The sequence below is a fragment of the Leucoraja erinacea genome, chromosome 3, assembly GCF_028641065.1.
Source record: "Leucoraja erinacea ecotype New England chromosome 3, Leri_hhj_1, whole genome shotgun sequence".
Lineage (NCBI taxonomy): Eukaryota > Metazoa > Chordata > Chondrichthyes > Rajiformes > Rajidae > Leucoraja > Leucoraja erinaceus.
Window position 1 is genome coordinate 82,117,091 of NC_073379.1, and position 23,443 is coordinate 82,140,533.

At 45.4% G+C, this 23,443-nt stretch overlaps 1 protein-coding gene across 4 annotated transcripts in view; it reads right to left on the reverse strand.

Annotated features, from left to right (window-relative positions):
• mfsd3 (major facilitator superfamily domain containing 3) overlaps positions 1–22,817 on the reverse strand; it is a 108,795-nt gene extending 85,978 nt beyond the window's left edge. For 2 of the 4 annotated variants that reach the window (XM_055633078.1, XM_055633081.1), the window contains exons 1-2: positions 22,225–22,817; positions 17,278–18,003 (exon numbers count right to left, since the gene is read on the reverse strand). In XM_055633078.1, the coding sequence (XP_055489053.1) occupies positions 17,278–17,947 (670 nt within the window). In that variant the 5' untranslated portion in view covers positions 17,948–18,003; positions 22,225–22,817. Of the gene's footprint in view, positions 1–17,277; positions 18,004–18,661; positions 18,788–22,224 lie in introns of all 4 variants that reach the window. The other 2 variants (XM_055633079.1, XM_055633080.1) reach the window with 2 other exon arrangements.
• Between the last annotated feature and the right edge of the window lie 626 nt (positions 22,818–23,443).

Below are 23,443 nucleotides of genomic sequence, written 5' to 3' on the forward strand. Positions count from 1 at the left end.
GGTTCCTCTACATGTTGATTTAGATAACTATCCCGCATACATTCCAAGAAATCCTCTTCCTCAGCACCCCTGCCAATTTGATTCACCCAATCTATATGTAGATTGAAGTCACCCATTATAACCGTTTTGCCTTTGTCGCACGCATTTCTAATTTCCTGTTTGATACCATCTCCAACTTCACTACTACTGTTAGGTGGCCTGTACACAACACCCACCAGCGTTTTCTGCCCCTTAGTGTTTTTCGCAGCTCTACCCATACCGATTCCACATCCTCCAAACTAATGTCCTTCCTTTCCATTGCATTAATCCCCTCTCTAATCAGTAACACTACCCCACCTCCTTTTCCTTTCTGTCTATCCCTCCAGAATATTGAATATCCCTGGATGTTCAGCTCCCAGCCTTGGTCACCCTGGAGCCATGTCTCTGTGATCCCAACTATATCATAGTCATTAATAGCTATCTGCACATTCAACTCATCCACCTTATTACGAATGCTCCTTGCATTGAGACACAAAGCCTTCAGGCTTGTTTTTACAACACTCTTACCCCTTATACAATTATGTTGAAAAGTGGCCCTTTTTGATTTTTGCCCTGGTTTTGTCTGCCTGCCACTTTTACTTTTCACCTTGCTACCTATTTCTTCTACCCTCATTTTACACCCTTCGGTCTCTACGCTCACACATTTAAGAAACCACATTAGATTTATACAGTCATCGAGCACAGAGGCTCTTTGCCCACCTTGCCCATGCCAAACAAGATTTCCCATCTACGCTAGTCCCAGTTAACCATGTTTGGCCCATATTGCTCTAAATCTTCCCTATCCATGTACCTGTCCAAATGTGTTTTGAATTTTGTTACAGTACTTGATTCAACTACTTCCTCTCCCAACTCAACGGGTATACGAATGAAATTGAATACTTTATTGTGACATGTGACAAGGCACAATGAAATTATTTGCTTGCATACCCATGGTATACAAATAGTCAACACATAAACGGCACTGACAAGGTTACAAAGTACCCCAACCGGTTCCTCCATTGTTCTCCACACCCCCTGTCCCTCCCCCCCCCCCCCCCCCGTTCCCACGGCGGTCCCCCTACGCTGGGTCCTCCTTTGTTCTTGCACCTCGCTCCCTCACAGCAGTTCCCCCGTGCCCTCATCAACCGCCGCACCGCCAACCACAGGTCGACCCTCGAGGTTCCACTGCCGTGAGGATCCACTGTTGTCGCAAGACTGCACCGACCTCCAAGGCTCCACCGCTGCTGCCGAGGCTCCACCGCCACCATGAGGCTCCGTCGGCCGCCATGGCTCCACTGGCCCAGTCAGGCTTCGCCGTCCGGCTTCTCGGCGGCCTCCTGGGAGACGTCTGCCCTCTGTGTGAAAATGTTGCCCCTCACATTCCTATTAAGTACTTCCCCTCTCACCTTAAATCTATCTCCTCTGGTTCTTGTTTATCTGACTTTGGGTAAAAGACTCTGTGCATTCACCTTTTCTATTCCCCACATGATTTTATACACCTCTATAAGATCACCCCCTCAGTCATCTGCACTGCAAGGAATAAGGTCCGAGCCTGCCCAACCTCCCCCAATAGCTCAGACCCTCGAGTCCTTGCAACATCCACATAAATCCTCTCTGCACTCTTTCCAACTTCCAAAAGCAGGATGTTCAAAACTGAACACAATACTCCAAATGCGGGCTCACCAACATCTTGTACACTGTAACATAACATCCCAACTTCTATACTCAATGAAGGCCACCCTTTTTGACCACCCTGTCAACCTGTGACACCAGTTAAAGGGAATTATGTATCTTCACTACCAGATCCCCCTGAGCTACAACAATCCCCAGGGCCCTGCCATTCACTGTGAAAGTTTCACTTTTCAAAATGCAACATTTCACACCTATCCACTTAAACGCCACTAACCATTCTGCAGCCCACTTGCCTATTCTTGAAATAATTCACAGCAAGTTAATTCGTTTTCTAGTTTAATCACTGTAATTAGATGGGTAAAAATGCTTATAACATACTCATACTCAGCAGGGTCCCACAAGAACTTGTCTGTACATATGACATTTGAACACTCTTGTCTCTTGAAATACAGTCACAGTTCTTTTCATTCAGATGTATGCTAGGCTTTACAATAACTTCACATCTTAAAAATTAACGCGGCCTATGGAGTTATTCTCCTCAGGGGAATGGTGTGGAATTATAAACTTGAATCCAACTTACAATAAAGGAATAAACAACTCAAAGAAGATGAACAGCTTCAGAAAATATGGCTTGTTTTTAACCAAAATAAGACACATCAAATTACAGAAATCGCAATAATGATCTGAAAATTCATTGCGTTGGTTAGAAATCTGTAGGCTTTGTAATGATACACTGCTGAACCCAAGTGCAATATTATTCCTATATATCAATATCAATCAATATCAATATCAGTTTTATTTGTATTGTACAAATTTGCCAGCAGCGGTACAATGAACAAAGAATACACAAAATCACAATAAAAATTTAACACAAACATCCACCACATCAATTATCACTGAGGTGGAAGGCACAACATCTGGCCAGTCCTTCTCCATTTTCCCCCGTGGTCGGGACCTCAACCCTCCGCAGCTGCCGCTGTGGGCGTCCAGATGAGTAGAGAAGGTAAAGTCCAGGTAAGTCCAGAATCGGTGCTTCCCCACTGGAGACCGCGGCTTCAGGTTGGTGTAGGCCGCAGGCCAGCGGTCGAAGATCTAAAGATCCTGCCGCGCTGCATCCGGAAGTACCACAGACCGCAGGGTCGGCAGTCGGAGCTCTTCTCCAGTGGTCCCCGGTGAGGGACCCCGCTCCTGATGGTATGTCCCCGCCGCGCTCACGGTAGAAGTTGGCTGCAGGCCGGCGGCCGGAGCTCTTCTCCTCCGGGGTCCCCAACGAGGGATCCCAGGCCCAGGACGCCGCGCCAGTTGGAGCTCCACAGATCGCGGCTTCAGGCTGCCGTGGGCCAGCGAATGGAGCACTTCCCTCCGGCGAGCCCCGGCGAGGGCTCGCCCACTCAGCGATCCGAGTCCGCGCTGCGCCCGCCGCTGAAGCCCCGGGCACGTCTCCGGGAAAGGCCGCGCCGATCTTCGATGTTTGGCCACGGGGGAGTAGACATGGGAAAAGGCGCCTCTCCGTGGAGGAGGCGACCGAAACAGTTTCCCCCTTACCCCCCCACACCACCCCCCACACAGGACACACAGAGAGGCGCCAAAACAAACATTGGGACACACTAAAAAAAAATTTTAAAGTAGAAAAAACTAACATGCTGCTGGCAGGGCTGCTGGTTTGCAGCGCCCCCACCGACCATGAAATCATTTTTAGTTCCAAAATTTCAGCATAGTAGAAAATGAAAAGAAAGCAATAAAAACACACCACAGGTCAGGCACTTATAGAGGGACAAACTTAATGTTTCAGCCTAATGACCTTGTGTCAGATATGTTAGAAATGCACCAACTTTTAAGCAAATCCAAATCAAGAGGGCAAAGTGAAACAATAAAGGAACATTATAGAGATAGTCATACAGCACAAAAACAGGTCCTTTGAACTAATATATTAAGCACCCATCAATACCAATCCTATTTACCAGCACTTGGTCTATAACCTTCCATGTCTTGACAATTCTTGCATCGGAGAATGGCAAATGTTCTTAAATGTGAAGGAAGGGATTGCAGATGCTGGTTATACCTCGAAGATAGACACAAAATGCAGGAGTATCTCAGCGGGACAGGCAGCATCTCTGGAGAGAATGAATAGGTGATGTTTCGGGTCTCGATCTGAAACGTCACCCATTCCTTCTCTCCAGAGATGCCGAAATGTTCTTAAATGTTGTGAAAGGATTTGCCTCCATCAAACTCTCAGACAGTGTGATCCAAATTCTAACCACCCTCTAATCTTCTTCTCTCTGAACTCCTGCCCCTTATCTTAAACCTGTGTCTGCTAGTTTTTACAGACAGGGCATATCTGAACAATGTTCTATATTGCTGGGCAGATGGCAGTACTGTAATTGTACTAGAACAACCGGGTTAGAGGCACAGCTTCTTCTGCAGCATAGATTTTCAATATTATAACCAGGATATTATCTGGTCACTTCACCTTTGTTGTATGCAACCAAGGACGTACACGCCACTGGGGATTAATGGGACTATTGTGGATAGGGTGAGCAGCTTTAAATACCTGGGAGTCCACATCACGGAGGATCTGGCATGGACAACACACACTGCCACACTGGTGAGTAAGGCAATGCAACTCCTTTACCACCTCAGGCAGATGAGGAAATTCAGAGTCTCTCTGAGGATCCTTCAATCCTTCTACTCTGGTGCTGTAGAAAGCATCCTGACTGGAAACATCTCTATCTGGTTTGGCAACAGCTCTGCACAAGGCTCTGCAGAGAGTAGTGCGTTCGGCAGAACGCACCACGAGAACTAGACTCTCCCCCCCTGCAGGACCTATACACCAGGAGGTGCAGATCCAGATCCTGCAGGATCATGAAGGGCCCCTACCACCCCAGCAACGGACTGTTCCAGCTGCTACAGTCAGGCAAGCATCTCTGCTGTCATGCAGCAAAAACTGAGAGGCTGAGACGGAGTTTCTTCCCACAGGTCATCAGGACTGTAAACTCTGATCTCACCAGGGTGTAAATACTGTTGCATCTATTTTTTAAATGTAAATACTGGTTCTTTGCTGTTCAAGATAGAACTGCAGATGCTGGAAGATCGAAGGTACACAAAATTGCTGGAGAAACTCAGCGGGTGCAGCAGCATCTATGGAGCGAAGGAAATAGGCGACGTTTCGGGCTGAAGAAGGGTTTCGGCCCGAAACGTCGCCTATTTCCTTCGCTCCAGAGATGCTGCTGCACCCGCTGAGTTTCTCCAGCAATTTTGTGTACCACTGGTTCTTTGCTGTTCTGTTCTGTTGTTTTGCACAATCCCGCAAGCATTGCCACTTTCATTTCACTGTACATGTTGTATGTGTATGTGACAAATAAAGTTGACTTGATGTAGTTCTTTCTGTCTCTTCTTGGGAAAATCTGGATTGAATAAAACTGTTTTTTATAATGGTGCACATTTCAGAAATAAGTTGACATACAACATATTCCTCGTACTGTTGAAGTCAGAGAGTTATAGTGCAAGCCCTTCAACCCATCAGAGTTATGTCAGCCATCAAGTATCTATGTAATCCATTTACCAGCATCTGGTGCACAGCCTTCCGTGCCTTTGCAATTCAAATTCTCATCCAGATGCTTCTTAAATGAAGTTAACATCATTCTAGCTGTACATGATTATGAATGCTATTGTGAATGCTTCAGTCTTGTCAATAGCGTTCACTAGCTGGCCTGAGCAGGAATTGTCCAGGATCTGCTACTCCCATGAGCTATTTAATTGTTCACCAGAGCTTATGATTGGAAGTGGCACGTAACTAGAGAGCGAATACGGCCCCTCAGAAACCAAAGTAGTCATACATGCATGAACAGAATATTGCTTCTGTATTCACTGCAGAGAAAGACATGAAGACTAGGGAACCTGAGAATGTTAATGGAGATATTGTGAGGACAGTCTATATTGCAGTCGAGGAGGTGCTGAATATCCAATGACATATGAAGGGGGATAAGTCTTCCAGACCAATAGACAATAGACAATAGACAATAGACAATAGACAATAGACAATAGGTGCAGGAGGCCGTTTGGCCCTTCGAGCCAGCACCGCCATTCAATGTGATCATGGCTGTTCATCCCCAATCAGTACCCCGTTCTTGCCTTCTCCCCATATCCCCTGACTCCGCTATTTTTAAGAGCCCTATCTAGCTCTTTTCTTGAAAGCAAGAACGGAACTCACTATCAAAACATGGAGGGGACGGGGAACACAATTTTTTGGCGGCCGCGCGCGCATGCGCACACTCACACACGCGCGCGAGGCTTCGGAGGCTCAATCCAGCGCGAAATGCAGCTCAACTGCCTGTCTCACCGGGTTAACCAACAGCCCTGTCTGGACTGACGGGATACCAGCGCGGCTTCTCCGCGCTGGCCATATTTCCCGCAAGCCCAGGCAGATTAACCTGGCGGGGATGTCGCCCACCTCTCAAAACATGGGGGGGACGTGTCCCCTCTGGCCCCCCCGGGTTTTCCGCCCCTGCTTGAAGGCATCCAGAGAACCTGCCTCCATCACCCTCTGAGGCAGAGAATTCCACAGACTCACCACTCTCTGTGAGAAAAAGTGTTTCCTCGTCTCCGTTCTAAACGGCTTACTCCATATTCTCACCACATCCAAGGACACTGGTGAGAAGGTAAAGAAGAATTAAGGAGCCCCAGCTGAGATTCATGATTCATCGTTAGACACGTGCAGGTGCCAAAAAAACTGGAGGATGGCTAATGTTGTGCCTCTATTTAAGAAAGGCTGCAAAGAAAAATCTGGGGACTATGGAGAAGAAACTAAGAAGCATGATGAGGGCAGGGTCATAAACATACGTTCAGCAAAACGATCACCCAGTCTACGGTTGGTCTTGCTGATGTATAAGTTTCCTCCTCCCTCAACTCTGTCCAGGGACCCAAGCCAAGTCAAGTCAAGTCAAGTGAGTTTATTGTCATGTGTCCCTGATAGGACAATGACATTCTTGCTTTGCTTCAGCACACAGAACATAGTAGGCATTTACTACAAAAGCCGACAGTCTTTTCAGGTCAGGCAGATGTTCACTTGCACCTCCTTCAACGTCATCTACTGTATCCGTTGTTCCAGAGAATGTTAATGGAGATATCGTGAGGACAGTCTATATTGCAGCCGAGGAGGTGCTGAATAATGTTGACCACGTGAACAACAGAAACTCATATGTCAGGCTGTTATTCATTGACTACAGCTCGCCGTTTAACACCATCATCCCCTCCAAGCTGGTTACCAAGCTCTCAGATCTGGGTCTTTGTGCATCCCTCCACAATTGGATCCTCGACTTCCTCATCCACAGACCACAGTCTGTCCGTATTGGTGAAAATGTGTCATCCTCGATAACAATCAGCATGGGAGCTCTGGTCTCAAGGCTGCGTGCTCAGCCCCCTGCTGCACTCACTCTATACTCATGACTGCCTAGCCGAACATAGTACAAACTCCATCATCAAGTTCGCCAACGACACCACTGTTGTGGGACGAGTCAGAGTATAGAAGTGAGATCGACCAATTGCCCAAATGGTGCCAGCACAATAACCTGGCTCTCAACACCAGCAAAACCAAGGAACTGATTGTGGACTTTGGAAGGGGTAGGATTGGGACCCACAATCCCGTTTATATCAACGATGGTGGAAAGGGTCAAGAACTTCAAATTCCTGTGCATATTTCTTAAGATCTTTCCTGGCCCCAGCACACTGATGCAATTATCAAGGAAGCACATCAGCGGCTCTACTTCCCGAGAAGATTACGGAGAGTCGGTATGTCAAATAGGATTCTTTCGAACTTCTACAGGTGCACAGTAGAGAGCATACTGACTGGTTGCTTGGCTTCGTGGCTTGGTTCGGCAACTTGAGTGTCCTGGAGCGGAAAAAACTGCAGAAAGATATGACCACTGCCCAGTCCATCATCGGCTCTGACCGCCTACCATCGAAGGGATCTATCGCAGTCGCTGCCTCAAAAAGGCTGCCAACATCATCAAGGACCCACACCATCCTGGCCACACACTCATCTCTCCACTGCCATCAGGTAGAAGGTACAGGAACCTGAAATCTGGTACATCCAGGTTCAGGAACAGGTTCTTCCCCACAGCCATCAGGCTATTAAACTCACCATCAAAGAAGCTCTGAACTATAACAGCCTATTGCACTTTATCTGTTTATTTATTGTGTGTGTATATATGGTCTATGCTATATAGGTAAACACTGATCTGTTCTGTATTTATGCTTACAATATTCTGTTGTGCTGCAGCAAGCAAGAATTTCATTGTCCTATCTGGGGCACATGACAATAAACTCTCTTGACTTGACGTGTCTTGAGAGGTGCACTCTTATACATTGGCAAGACCAAACGTAGACTGGGTGATCGTTACGCTGAACGCTTTCACACAATCCGCCTGGTCCTACATGATCTCCCAGTTGCCGAACACGTTAACTCACCTTCCCATTCCCATACTGACCTTTCTGGCCTGGGCCTCCTCCATTGTCAGAGTGAGGTCAAATGTAAATTGGAGGAACAGCACCTCATATTTCACTTGGGCAGCTTACAACCCAGCGGTATGAATATTGATTTCTCTAGCTTGCATCCCATCTCTCTATGTCCCTTCCCCACCCAGATCATTGTACTAGTTTTGCTGTTGTTCTGGTGAGTTTCATTGTCTGTATATCTCATTTTCACCTAGTCCACAGCTAACAATGGACTGTTTCTTTGATCATCGTTACTGTTTTGCATACCTTTCATTCATTTATTCTGTATCACTATATCGCTGTCTATATCTCTCATTTCCCTTTCCCAGGATGGGAGAATCAAGAACTCAAGGGCATAAGTTTAAAAGGTGAGAGGGGAAAGATTTAATAGGCAACTTTTTTCCCGGAGAAAGTTGTGGGTACATGGAATGATCTGACAGAGGAAGTACTTGAGGTAGGTACAATAACAAAATGTAGAAGACATTTGGTCAGGTACTTGAATAAGGTTCAGTGGGATAAGAGCAAAGTGTGTGCAAATAGGACTAGCTTAGATGGGGCATCTTGGTCAGCATGGATTAAGTGGCCTGAAGAACCCATGTCTATGCTGTATTACTCTATGACCACAGAGCTGAACATAGGAGACTCAGAGAGAAATAAGTCTTTTTCAACACACAACCGGGCCATTTTCAATAATGTATTGTGGACCTACCTGGTTAGGCTTCAGCCAATTGAGTTTGAGTACAGGGGATTGCTTCAGGTAGGTCTATTTCAGTAAGGCCTGCAAAGTGATTCTCCCTTGAGCACCCTAGCCAACTCCCTGCCCCCACCCTACCCAAAACAACATCTGCTCACAACATGACTATGATCCCAAGATCTAAACCCTCAGACAACTGCAAACAATGCTAGTGTAACAACCTGATCCATGTGGCCCTGATCTGCAACCAGGCTCAATTTTCCTTAGTGTATTTAGCATGCAAGGCTTGTTTTACAGATCGTTTAGAACTCAAGGTCTTTAACGTTTTCCAAGTGCATGCCCTTGAAAGCAAACATTCATTGGATTTCTGCACAATGCTTTTCACAAATGCCTTTTTTCCCAGGGGCCATAGGGCAAACTTTGCCAGTATGGAAATTTTTATAGTAGTAATGAAACAAATTGCATACTTTCTCGGATCGGTGACCAGTTCAGTGTGTACTGTGACAGCTGCTCGCCTCTTTAGAGTGCATCAACCTGACAGGTTTGAGAATAGCTCATTCATGACAGTTTAAGACTCACATCATTTACCATCCTCAGAATAATAAAGATGTTGTTACAGAGCCTGGACTCAAGCAGGTGATGGCAATGGTAAGTCTTAATAAGTCACAAGACAACAGATGACTTTTTGATTTAAATCCATCCATGATGACTGAAACGGGAACTGTAAACCTGAAATAATATGGAATTAGCATCTGTGACCATTGTTATTAATGCCAAATTTCACCTTTCTACTTGTGCTTCTCAGAATTCGCAAACTAGCGACAATTCGCCTACCTGTTAACGTATTTTGTTGTCAATGTACTGTACACTGCACAATGACAATAAAGTTTGAATCTGAATCTGAATCTGATGTGCTTCTCATGTAATCCACCAGAGGGTGCATCCCAACCAGTTACTGGCAAAATGAAATGAAATGAAACGCCTTACACTTCCTTATCTCTGTGTCTCTCTCTCCCCTGACTCTCAGTCTGAAGAAACATAGAAACATAGAAAATAGATGCAGGAGTAGGCCATTCGGCCCTTCGCGCCTGCACCGCTCATTCAATATGATCATGGCTGATCATCCAACTCAGTATCCTGTACCTGCCTTCTCTCCATACCCCCTGATCCCTTTAGCCACAAGGGCCACATCTAACTCCCTCTTAAATATAGCCAATGAACTGGCCTCAACTATCTTCTGCGGGAGAGAATTCCAGAGATTCACCACTCTCTGTGTGAAAAAAGTTTTCCTCATCTGGGTCCTAAAAGATTTCCCCTTTATCCTTAAACTGTGACACCTTGTTCTGGACTTCCCCAACATCGGGAACAATCTTCCTGCATCTAGCCTGTCCAACCCCTTAAGAATTTTGTAAGTTTCTATAAGATCCCCCCTCAATCTTCTAAATTCTAGCGAGTACAAACTGAGTCTATCCAGTCTTTCTTCATATGTAAGTCCTGACATCCCAGGAATCAGTCTGGTGAACCTTCTCTGTACTCCCTCTATGGCAAGAATGTCTTTCCTCAGATTAGGAGACTAAAACTGTACGCAATACTCCAGGTGTGGTCTCACCAAGACCCTGTACAACTGCAGTAGAACCTCCCTTCTCCTATACTCAAATCCTTTTGCTATGAATGCTAACATACCATTCGCCTTCTTCATTGCCTGCTGCACCTGCATGCCTACTTTTAATGACTGGTGTACCATGACACCCAGGTCTCGTTGCATCTCCCCCTTTCCTAATCGGCCACCATTCAGATAATAATCTACTTTCCTGTTTTTGCCACCAAAGTGGATAACCTCACATTTATCCACATTATACTGCATCTGCCATGCATTTGCCCACTCACCCAGCCTATCCAAGTCATCTTGCAGCCTCCTAGCATCCTCCTCACAGCTAACACTGCCCCCCAGCTTCGTGTCATCCGCAAACTTGGAGATGTTGCATTCAATTCCCTCGTCCAAATCATTAATATATATCGTAATTAGCTGGGGTCCCAGAACTGAGCCTTGCGGTACCCGACCCGACCCGAAACGTCACCAGTTCCTTCTATCCAGAGATACTGCTCGTCCCACTGCATTTTGTCTCTGTTTAATGGTAAAATGAAGTTAGGAAAGAAGATTGTTGCACTTAGACCTTTTAGATTTTAAAGTTCTTGATTGGAGGAGCAGACACACAGTCGCAGGAAACAAAACTATAAATCTGCTCTCCCATTGGAGCCTGCTCCACAATGCAATGGGGCGGAACAGTAGTGCAGCAGGATAGTTACTGCCTCACCATGCCGGAGACCCGGGTTCCATCCTGATTACAAGTGCTGTCGGAGTTGAGTTTGTACATTCTCCCTATGACCACAAAGTTTTCTCCAGGTGTTCCAGTTTACTCCCACCTTTTAAAGACATGTACATTTGCAGGTTAATTTGCAAATAGCCCCAGTGTGTAGGACATGGAACAGGTGTGTGGGTGGTCGGTGTGGGCTTGGTGGGTCTGGGAGAGCCTGTTTCCGCGCTGTATCCCTAAACTCTAAACACACCGTTTATCCTTTAATAAACTTAGTTTGCACTTTATTTGGCTGATTGCTGTGAAAATTATAACTCAGACCAGTTCCATTCAACCGCCAAGCCAATGTTGGCTCCCTGTCAACTTTGTTTTTCAAACTTCTAACATTGTTGTTAAATCTCTCTATCCTGCAAACCTTATTTTTGCCATTTATTCGAGCCCTGGAAATCCTGTTAGATCTTTGCACTCCTTTGGTATTTTACTTCTGGTCACCACTACCACCTGCCCTTCGCTCCCCCTAATTTTCATCACTTTAGTGCCAATGCCTTCAAGTGCCATGCGCCTCGTTGCTCTTCATCAGGTCTCCTCACTTTCCTTGATAAGATGTCTTTTAAAACATCTCCCTTTGACTAATCCTTTGATCTGCATGTCTTTACTAACATGTCCATATAAAATATGTATTCAAGAGAGAGTTAGGCATACGTAGCTCGTAGGGCTAATGGAATCAAGGTATATGGGAAGAAACCAGGAACGGGGGACTGATTTTGGATGATCAGCCATGATCATATTGAATAGCGGTGCTGGATCGAAGAGCCGAATGGGCTGATTCTGTACCTATTTTCTATGTTTCTATGTTTAAAATATGGTTGATACAAGTCCCTTTGCCATCTTCATGTGCTTTACTGCTTGAAATGTTATTGGAATCCCAGATATTATCTATATTACTAAAACTCTGTTCTTGACCGGTTTCGGCGATCTGTGCTGCGATTTCTGAGAGAACGCCGCCACCTACGGCCGTCATTTTTGGCCACCTCGCTCAGAGCCCCCCTCCGCCGTATGTGTGCCGAGGATTTTTCCCGTCGATTAAATATGACAGAGATATTAATGTTTTTACTAAATTCCCCATTCTCTCTGCTGCCCCCGCTGGAGGCAGGGGAAGGGACTATAAAACCAGGAAGTGGTGCGCCTCAATTAGTCTCTGCAAGCTGGAGCTCTGTCAATTAGTCTCTGTCACTCTGAGCTCTGAATGACACTGAACAAATGTCTACAGCACTGTGAGTACCCTTAATTTGGTTTGAAAATGAAAATATAGTTAGTTTGAAGTAAAAAAAAGCACTGCCTGCAAATGGTTGTTTGGGTTGAATTAAAAAGGCACTCTCTCTCTCTCTCTCTCCCTATCCCTCTCTCTTTCTCTCTCTCTCTCCCCCGTCTCTCTCCCCTCTCCTCCCTCCCCCCCCCCCCCTCCTCTCCCCCCCCCTCCCCCCCCCCTCTCCTCTCCTCCCTTCTCCTCTCTCTCCTCCTCCCCCTCTGTCCTCCCGCTCCCCCCCTCTCTCCCCCCCCCCTCCCTCTCCCTCTCTCTCCCCCCCTCTCCCCCCCCTCCTCCCTCCCTCTCTCTCCCCCTCCTCTCCTCTCCCCCCCCCCTCTCCCCCCTCCCCCCTCTCCCCTCCCCCCTCCCCCCTCCCCCCCCCCCTCCCCCCCTCTCCCCTCTCCCCCCCTCCCCTCCCCCTCCCTCCTACCCCCTTCCCTCCCCCCCCCTCCCTGCTCCCCACCCTCCCTCTCTCCCCCCCTCTCTCTCTCCCCCCTCCCCCTCCATCCCCTCCCCACCGTCCCCTCCCTCTCCCCTCCCCCCTAAACCCCCCTCCCCTCCCCTAAACCCCCTCCCCTCCACAACCCCTACCCTCTTCCCTCCTCCTCCCTCCCTCCCCCTCCCTGCTCCCCACCTCTCCCCCTCACCCCCCTCTCCGCACCCCCCTCTCTCTCCCCCTCTCTCTCCCCTCCTCTCCCACCTTTCCCCCCCTCACCCACCCTCCCTCTTACCCTCCTCTCCACCCCCCCTCTTGCCCCTCTCTCTGTGTCTCTGTCTCTCTCTGTGTCTCTTCCCCCCCTCTCTCTCTGCCCTCACTCTCTACCCCCGCTCCCCCCCCCCCCCCCCCCCCCCCCCCCCCTAGATGTGACTGCAAGTTGGGGGCTATGCGTCAGTAGATAAGGTGGTTATGGGGTAAAAGGAGCATATTAATATAATATCAAGGGGGGTAATTAGCGTGAGTGCGGGGGGGCGGGGGACAGTTAGTGTGTGATGCTGCATGCCGCCTCCCCCCACCCACAACCGCACGTTGGGGGAACAGACCCAACGGGTCTGCACTTGGTCTAGTTTTTTTTAAATACGCTTAAAATATAGTTATCACTTGAACTGTAAAATATCTTACCATTGTTAATCACAATTATATTAACGTTGACTCGCAAATAAAATTAATATCTAGCTTGCAAAAGTATTTTTTCAGTGACATTTCAAATTCAATAATGACATCTACTTTCAAGTTCCTTCTGTACAAAGTTACACATTTTGCATAAGTGTTACACATAGAATAACACCCATGACCTTTGCAGTTCTGCCTGAATTCACTGTTTGGTACTTTGTCACATTTTAAATTCCATCCTTTCAGAATATAGCAGGAAACATTATGCAGGATATAGCAAGAAATATAAACTGCCGAAGGCAACAAAGCAAAAGGGGCCACAATGAAATCTCTGTGCACATGCTGACATGTATTGCTCAATTCATGAATAAGTGAGCAATGAACTGTGACAGAGGATGTACCTGAGTGTGGGAATATTCAGGAGCCTAGACAGATGCGTCAGGGTACGCAAGATAAAAGCAATTGACCAATTAACACCACGGGGATTATTCATAATTATTTATATGTACTTTTTGATTTGTTTTATATTTGGATTGATGGAATAAGGTAAAGAATTTCTGCACTTGCTTTATCAGATACAGAGCTGGTTGTTTGTAGTCATCAGACTTGGGATGAGTTTCTTGCAAGGTAAGGGGCACAGAATGTTTCTTGTTACGTTATGTGGTGGGTGAGCAACAAATATTGAAATCACAAAATTGTAAGAAAACATGAGGATATAACTAACTGATGGAGTAGAAATTTGATAAACCTTCTCGAGAGAAACAACATTTTGTAAAATCTTATTTTTTTAGAATGCAGAAATATTGATCCATTAATCTCTCTGCACTTCGTCTAGAATTATGTTTAGGTAGAGCTGTTTTAAACATTAAGTATGCCAGTTTAAGATCTTTTATTTACTAGATGCACATAAAAACGCAAGACTATGTATAATAAGTGGTGAACTGTCCTCAAATGTAGAGATAATAACAGCATTTTGTCTAATTAATTTTCCATTTTAAAATCATAATATTTACCTGTTTTTATTTCAAATATATCTACACTAAAAATTGATTGGAATTAGTTACTAGACAAATCAGATATATTTAAAATAAAAACTCCATCTAGGATGCATCCTAGATTGTTAGTGAGGTTGAGGCAACAACTGCAGAAGACTTAATGTTCCGCCTAAGGAAAGATATGCTTGAAGGAGAGGAAGTGCCAGAAAGATTTGCCAAATTGATTCCAGAGATGGGTTGGTTGTCCTAGAAGGAAAGATTAAACAGATTTAGATTACAGAAATAATAATCATGGAAATGGGCCTATACTTGAATTTAGAAGAACGAGGACAGCACAGATATATAGCTGATCATCGAGCAGATCAAGGTTCAGTCCTAATGTCTGGTGCTGCAAATATGGAATTTGATTGTTTTTCCTATGACTGTGGGGTTTCTCCTGAATGCTCTCATTTCCCAAAGATGTTTAGGTAAATTACCTGACTACTCTAAAGTACCCCTAGTCTAAATGTGCGTGGGGATTGGGGAGCTACAGGGAGTTGATGGAGATGTGAAAGAGGATATGTTACAGGGAAATAATGGGACTAATGAAAGCCAACAGAGACCTGATAGACCATCGGCCAAATGGCCATGAGAATATCATGAGAAAATATCCTTCTATATCATGAGAAAATATGAAATCACATTGAAACAAACCAAATACTTACAAGTCTTGACACAAAATAGACACAAAGTGCTGGAATAATACCTTGTTTCTCCATTTTAATGCAGAAATTATGTTTCTAGTCTGAAACATCACCTATCCATGTTCTACAGGGATGCTGCCCGATCCAATGAGTTACTCCAGCACTTTGTCTCTTCTTTTGAAGTTTTCCAGAAATCTTATTCTAACTTTCAGTGAGAAATGTTTTTTTAATTCTGACCAAACAATCGATAGGCATCACGGTGTTCAAAGTATCACCAACACAAGTATTCAGTTGTATTGGGTGCTACATTGAGCTCAATAATACTACCTCTCTACAACCATTTTTCACATTTTGACATTATAAGCATTATTAAAAGAAGAAAATACTGGAAATATGCAGCGTCAATCAACACCTACAGTAAGAAAAATCGAATTTATTTTTTTGATGGAAACCTACTTTAGGATTAAAAACTGGCAGCTCAAAACATTATCTTTTATTGTATGCGTAAAATAAGCTGCATTGCAATTGAAACTACAACTACTTGGAACTTTAAAACTAAAACTTAAAATACTGGCCATAATCAGCAGGTCAGGCAGCATCCAAGAGAACATTTCAGGTTCAATGACCCACATCAGAAATGATGAAGGATCTTCTATCTGAAACTCACAATCACAACCACACAATCACAATAATACTTTATTAGCCAAGTATGTTTTGCAACATATGAGGAACTTCATTTGCCAAGTCAGTCATACAAATAAAAAGCAACGGAACACACAAAACACATTTAAACATAAACATCCACCACAGTGACTCCTCCACATTCCTCATTGTGATGGAAGGTGAAAAAAAATTCAAATCTCTTCCCTTCTTTGCTCTCCCGTGGTCGGGTGCCTCAAGCCTTCCGTTGACGGGAAGATCTTAACTCCCGTAGCCAGCGACATTTGGGCTCTCCGCATCGGGGCGATCAGCTCCTGCATTGGGGGGATGTCAGTTCCCCTGCGCCGGTGATCGGACCCCGCGTCAGGGTTGGTCGAACCTTCCGCGACGTTGGAGCTCCCGACTAGTCTCTCTCCCGAGACTGTGAGCTCACGATGGTAAAGTCCGCAGGCTGCGGTTGGAACGATCTCAGGCAAGGGATCGGCTCCAATGTTAAGTCCATGCCCCGCGTTATGGCTCAAGTCTATCCGAGGAGGCCTCCAGCTCCATCGATGGTAGGCCACAGAGCGACCGGCGAATGCGATACGAAAATTAATCGCATCTCCGGCAAGATAAGAAACTGAAAAAAAGTTTCCGCCGACCCCCTCCCCCTCCCCCCACATAAAACAAACCGGAGAACATTTACATAAACTTTTAACACACACTAAAAATTTAAAAAGACGAAAAAACAGACATTGTTAGGGGGGCTGCCAATTGTGTGGCGCCCCTGGTGGTATAAACTATACCTGGTGGAACTCTATCTATATTCCACAGATGCTGTCAAACTGATGGGTGGTCCCAGCATTTTGTGTTTTAATTTAAACAATAATGCTACATCAGTGCATTGTTCCCTGTTTTCAAAATTATTTGAAGTCAATGCAGTGAATTTTGAAAGCAGTGTGCTGACATAACTGTATAACAGTAAAGATGGATTTCTAGGCAAGGAATTTTAGAAGAATTGGAAAATCATTATTTATTGACAATTATAGTCTTGGAGTCATACAGCATGGAAACAAATAGGCCCTTCGGCCCAACTTACCCATGCCGACCAAGCTGACCATCTACATTTCCATATCTTCGTGTCTCCCTCTCCCCTGACTCTCAGTCTGAAGAAGGGTCTCAATCCAAAACATCACCCATTCCTTCTATCCTGAGATGCTGCCTGGCCCGCTAAGTTCCTCCAGCATTTTGTAGTGTAGAGACTACTCTACACCAGTCCCATCTGCCTGTGTTCGGCCCATATCCCTCTAAACCTTTCCTGTCCATGTATCTGTCCAAATGTCATTTGAACGTCATTATCGTATATTATAGTATTATGTTGGATGCACTTACCCAATTTGTAGATCATGACGTAAATCAGATTCCAAACTGTTCCAGGCACTTTAAGGATCTCTCCTAATATTTTGCAGGGATTTAGCACAGGAATACTGTTTTTTGTTTCAGAGGTATCTTCCTCTTCAGGTATGAAATAAGAAAAAAACATAGCAGCAGCATAGACGACACAGAATATTATGAATAGCATATTCCAGCCAATATAGTCCATCACGGTTAATAGCCCGGCTCCTGCAATAAGAGAGCCCATCTTATAGGCTACAACCTGGATGGTATTGCCATAACCAATGTCCTCACTTCTAAGTAAACGAACTGCAATACCATCCACAGCAATGTCTTGAATTGAAGCAAAGAAATTCATCAGCAACAAAATGAAAGCCATTGCCGGGAAATCCCTTTCCGGAATCAGTCTGGACATTACTAGACAACATAAAAATAATCCAAACATGCTACACAGCAGCCATTTCCATTTTGTTCCATATTGATCCACAAATGGAGCCCAGAGTATCTTAAGTGACCAGGGAAAAAATAACAATTTGGTCAAGCTGATTTTGGTAAATGAAAGTCCAAATGTCCTCAGATAAATTGGTAACAAATTGGATTGTAGTCCATAGGGCATTCCCTGTACAAAGTATAGTAAGCCAAATAGTTTCATTTTGAAGGGCGCCATTTCAAACGGATGTCATCAAAGGTAAACTAATCTCTTTCTTGGGATGAATTCAATATCTGCAACAACAAAAAATACGATTAAGAATTGCACAAATATTTTAGACATTATACTGTAAACCATCAGTATCTTCATACAAATGTAATTTAACATCAATTTTAGTAGTCAATGGTTGTTAACAAAAAAATATTGAGTATAATTTGATTACTAGACCAGACACAATCTAATCAACACCAAAAGATCAACTTCAATGAACCTGGAGTTGTGAAAGAGTTAAGGGCCTGTCCCACCAGCATGCGATTGCATGCGACCAGACGTGGTCGCTTGAGGCGTACGGCCACGCGGGGCCGGTCCCACTTCGATCGGCGGAGGCGCATGGAGTTGTGCAGGGATGGTCCCGACATCGCGCGGGGCTCCGAAAATCCCGCACTGTCCGAAATCTTCGCGTGCCAACGGCCTGTCGGACCGCAGGTGCATTGAGGGCGTATGCAGCGTCTCGACGGCATATGTAGCGTCTTGACGTCGTACGCAGCATCTTGACGGCGTACGCCTAGTGCGTGGTGTTGCGCGGTGACGTCACCGCCCAGGCATACCGTTGTGTGATGACGTCACCGCCCGATGCCGTGCGGCATCCAAATTCAATCGGCCCGCCTCCTGCACAGCTGATTGGTGAGTTTGACGTAAATTACATCACGCGCAAACTTTGCACGTACTTACCATGAACTTAGCGCGAACTCCGCTTCTGTTGGCATTGCAGTTCTGTTTCTGCTGGTGGGACAGGCCCTTTCATTACGTTACAACTCCAGTCAATGCCACTATTCACATAGATTACATTTTTTGTACCTTTGAACAAATATTCAAAAATCCAAATGAACACTCTTTTAAGATTGTAATCTAAGTTAGTCAACAGCAAACTAGGTGAACTGGTCCTTTATCTCAATTTCTGCTTGTAGAATAGTTTAAGAGTTACTGCAGTTCAAACTTAATTATTTAGCTGTGAAGTACTTTGAAACAAAAGTCATTAAATTACTGAATGTTCATCATTTTATTCTTTCCCAAGTATCAATTAAAATAGCATAAATACTTGTAGTAAAATGTAATATTTGGAAAAGCTTTCAATTTAGATTTGCTACCAGATAAAAATGTGAAATGTATTCAAATCTTTTAAGTGTACAAACTCATGCCCATTTATCATTTTGAGTTGCATTAAAACAGGTTACATTTACAAATCAGAGATATGGCATTCTAAATAACAATTCCATCAGGCAAATACACTGACAAATTAATTTATTTCTGCTTTCCCTCCCTATTATGGTTATTCAGAAAGTATTTATGATGGTACACAAAAATGCTGGAGAAACTCAGCGGGTGCAGCAGCATCTATGGAGCAAAGGAAATAGGCAACGTTTCGGGCCAAAACTCTTCTTCAGACTGATGTGGGGTGGGGGGGAAGGGGGCGGGAGAAGAAAGAGGAGGAGGAGGAGCCCGAGGGCTGAGGGAGAGATAGGAAGGGGAGGAGACAGCAAGGGCTAACAAAATTGGGAGAATTCAATGTTCATGCCACCAGGATGCAGACTACCCAAGCGGAATATGAGGTGCTGTTCCTCCAATTTCCAGTGGTGCTCGCTCTGGCCATGAAGGAGACCCAGGACAGAGAGGTCGGATACGGAATGGGAGGGGGAGTTGAAGTGCTGACCCACCGGGAGGTCAGGTTGGTTAATGCGGACCGAGTGGAGGTGTTCGGCGCCATGTCTACGCTTGGTCTCACCTTCGATTTTCCAGCATCTGCAGTTCCTTCTTAAACACAGTATTTATGATGATTTAATTGATGAGAAATATTTTAAGCAGGAAAAAGGAGTATCATGTAATTATCATGTAACTGAAAATTCACCCAGCAATAGTAAAGGGAGTAAATTTTGCAAAAGAGACCAAACTTGGGGGTTTAAGAGTTGGAATGTGGTAGAGCCTGCAGAGAAATAGTGATGTTTAGGGCAAGACCTTATAACATGTTTGGGAGAGTAATGTAATTCCACAAAGTCAAGATCATTGACAGAGAGAGACTTGGTGGTGCAGCAAATATGCTACACCCTAATGGGCCTGTCCCACTTAGGCGATTTTACAGGCGACTGCCGGCTGTCAAGTTGCCGGCAGTCGCCTGAAAAACCGGCAACTGGAATGGAGACTGTCAGAGTGGAACACACACACACACACACACATCGCTTCCTTCACCAGCTCGTTATGCAGGCAGGGGACAGGGCAAGCGGGGGAGTGCCGAATGAAATTCCCATGGTGCAAAGCCAAGGTGATCCAGACACACACTGCAATGAACAGGAAGGTTGGTGCTGTAATTAAGACTGCTAAAGCACAGTGTACGGTAAGTCCTTTAAAATAGGGGGGGTGAGGGGGGAGATGGGGGAGAAGGAGGGAGAAGGAGTGCAGACTCCTTCTGACTTTTAAGAAGCCAGAGATACACGGCTGTGAAACTCGGTGGACATTAACATTACCGGTCGGTTATCCTTGGTTCTGATAACTACTGCTTACGTTTTTCTTTCCCTATGAGCCAATGAAATTCACAGGTCAGCACCGGCTACAACCAACGAGAACCATCGACCTCCTGGCGACCCACCTATGGCACGGGAATTCTCGCTACTCTCCACAGCGGCTTCATTCTAGTCGCCGCTAATTTTTCAACATGTTGAAAAACTCGCGGCGACTATAATGAAGCCGCGACTAGTTCCCAGAATGCGGGAATTCCTCACGACCATGAAGGCGACTCCCCGGCAACCACCCGCGAACATGTGGCGACCATATGGCAACTGCATGGTCTCCTGCAGTCGCCTAAGTGGGACAAGGCCCATAACAACTCAAGCGACTAAGATTCAAGGCTGACCTCTCTCGCAACATGTGCATATTCTCCTGCGACTACATCAGTTTCCCTCAGGCTCTCCCATGTTCTCCCTCATCCCCAGAACTTGCTGGCAGTTTAATTGGCGTTGCAAATTACAACTGCTTGGAGATTGGTGGTAGGAGCATTGGTTAATGGGCATGAGTGAGAGAATAGGTTAGAGTAATATGTGGACAAATGAGATTGATGAAGATTGCTCTAAGAGATTGCATTGACTTGATGAACAATGGTTCCTTCAAAGTTCAGAAAAAAACAGGGGGAGTACACTTGTTGGCATAATGCTGTTTGTAAGAACAGGGCATGCTGGAATTTATGAATGGCAAAATATAGCAAGTAAATAATATGGCAACAGTTGAGTAGTGCCATATAGAGGCATTGAGCAGAGAAGGAGGGATGAGATGTTAATAGATTCTGAAAGACAATAGACACCAAAATCTTTCCCAACCAACATTTAAACTAAATTGCCAATAGTGACCCTCCAAAACTGTGGTCACCCCAGCACGTATGCTCAGATGCCATTGGGCATGTGCAATGAGAAAGTCAAAGGTACAAAAAACATTTAGTTAGTAAATGTGTTTCCCCCTCCCTCTTTATAGTTTGGTCCCTCGTCCATTTATCCGCTGTGTCCGGTAGTTCTGTTCTCACTCCCCCTTTCTGCACTCCTTGGACAGAACAAGGATAGTTTCTCTGGTCTTCAACTTTCAGTCCACCAGCCACATTCAACACATCAAAATTATGTCTTTTTTTACAAAAAAAAAGATTTGCTTATCTAAAGCCTGAGAACAATACTGTCCATTTGCATTGACGTGGATTTAAAGTTGAGGGTTAAAGCTGAAGGAAGTGTTGGTTAACAGCTGTCATGATTCGTGGGAGCCTTGTGGCCTGTCTTGTGCATCCTGTTCAGTGTTTACTCCTCGTCACCTCTTCCCTTCCCTTTGTTGCTGATATTATTATGATACTAATGGCATGTTAAACATTCTCCCATCTTAATCCTTTTAACAGAACCAGGGAGGAAAAGACGTTTGTAGCAGGCCCTTTCCAAAAATGCAGGTGTAGTATTGACCTTTGGTTTGAGAACTGTGAGATTAGTGCCTACGACCACTTGAGTCTCCTCCCTCAGATGTTCCCGTTTTCTCCCCCGTCCAAAACGTGGACGCTTTCAGGCATTGCTGAATACTGCTGCTGAGAACCGTGCACTAACGTGGCACTGCACCTATTTCTTAAGCGCGTAAGGAATTCCTAGGCCATTGCCCTTTTAAGAAGCGCCAATGAACCCTTGCAGACGCTTATTACGTGGTCCATCCGCAAAGGACAAATTCGCCCTGACAAAATGTTTTCTGAGACCGCAACGCAGAGACAATGTGGTTATACTAACTTATTCGGGTGCCTGGAGCAGGCTGAATTCAGCTTTTATTGCAGCATGCTGGAGCAGCTAAGGTGCAGGGAGCCGGCGGCTCCTGGAAGTGGCTGGAACGCGGCCCGGGAGTCGCGAGCGGCGGAACGTCCCGGGACAATGAATGAGGGAGGGAGGGTCGGTGTAGCAAGTGCTGGCTGCAGCCCACCGCATGGGAGCCGTCGCCACCAAAGATACTTCCTCTAGTAGCTTTGGTCGCCACCGCCTCACCCCCTCCCTCACAGTCAACGTGCGTTTATGAGTCAGCCCTTGAGTAACAACATAATAGCGCCGTCATCCTTCGGCTGCAAAGTGAAAGCTTCTGTGGGCTGAATGCACCTTACACTTTTACATCAGAGTTACGAGCATGAAAGTGTTTTTTTTATTCGGTTCACACCTGTCACAGTTTTTAACCCATCCTGGCCACCGATCTCTTTGATCCTTTGCTCTTTGAAAGCGAATTGTTTTCATCCATTTACCAGCAGCCCCCTTGAGGTCACTATTGGCACAACATCATGGGGGGATGTTGGTCAATTCGTCCGTTCCCACCCGAACCACCCCCTCCCCGGGTACTTCAACTTCAAGTTCAAGTGAGTTTATTTTCATGTGTCCCTGATAGGACAATGAAATTCTTGCTTTGTTTCAGCACACAGTACTGAAAATAGGCTTACTGCAAAACAGATCAGTGTGTCCATATCTATCTTATATATTACTAAAACTCTGTTCTTGACCGGTTTCGGCTTTCTGTGCTGCGGTTTCCGAGAGTACGACGCCACCTACGGCCGTCATTTTTGGCCACCTCGCTCAGAGCCCCCCTCCGCCATGTGTGTGCCGAGGATTTTTCCCGTCGATGAATATTGACTGAGATATTAATATTTTTACAACATTCCCCATTCTCTCTGCTGCCCCTGCTGGAGGGAGGGGGAGCGACTATAAAACCAGGAAGTGGTGTGCCTCAATCAGTCTCTGCAAGTGGTGTGCCTCAATCAGTCTCTGCAAGTGGTGTGCCTCAATCAGAGCTTTGAATGACACTGACAAATGTCTACAGCACTGTGAGTACCCTTAATTTGGTTTGAAAATGAAAATATGGTTAGAGGTAAAAAAAGCACTGCTTGCAAATGGTTGTTTGGGTTTAGGTTGAAATAAAAAGGCACTCTCTATCCCACCCCCCCTTCCCCCCCTGTCCTCTTCCTCTCCCCGC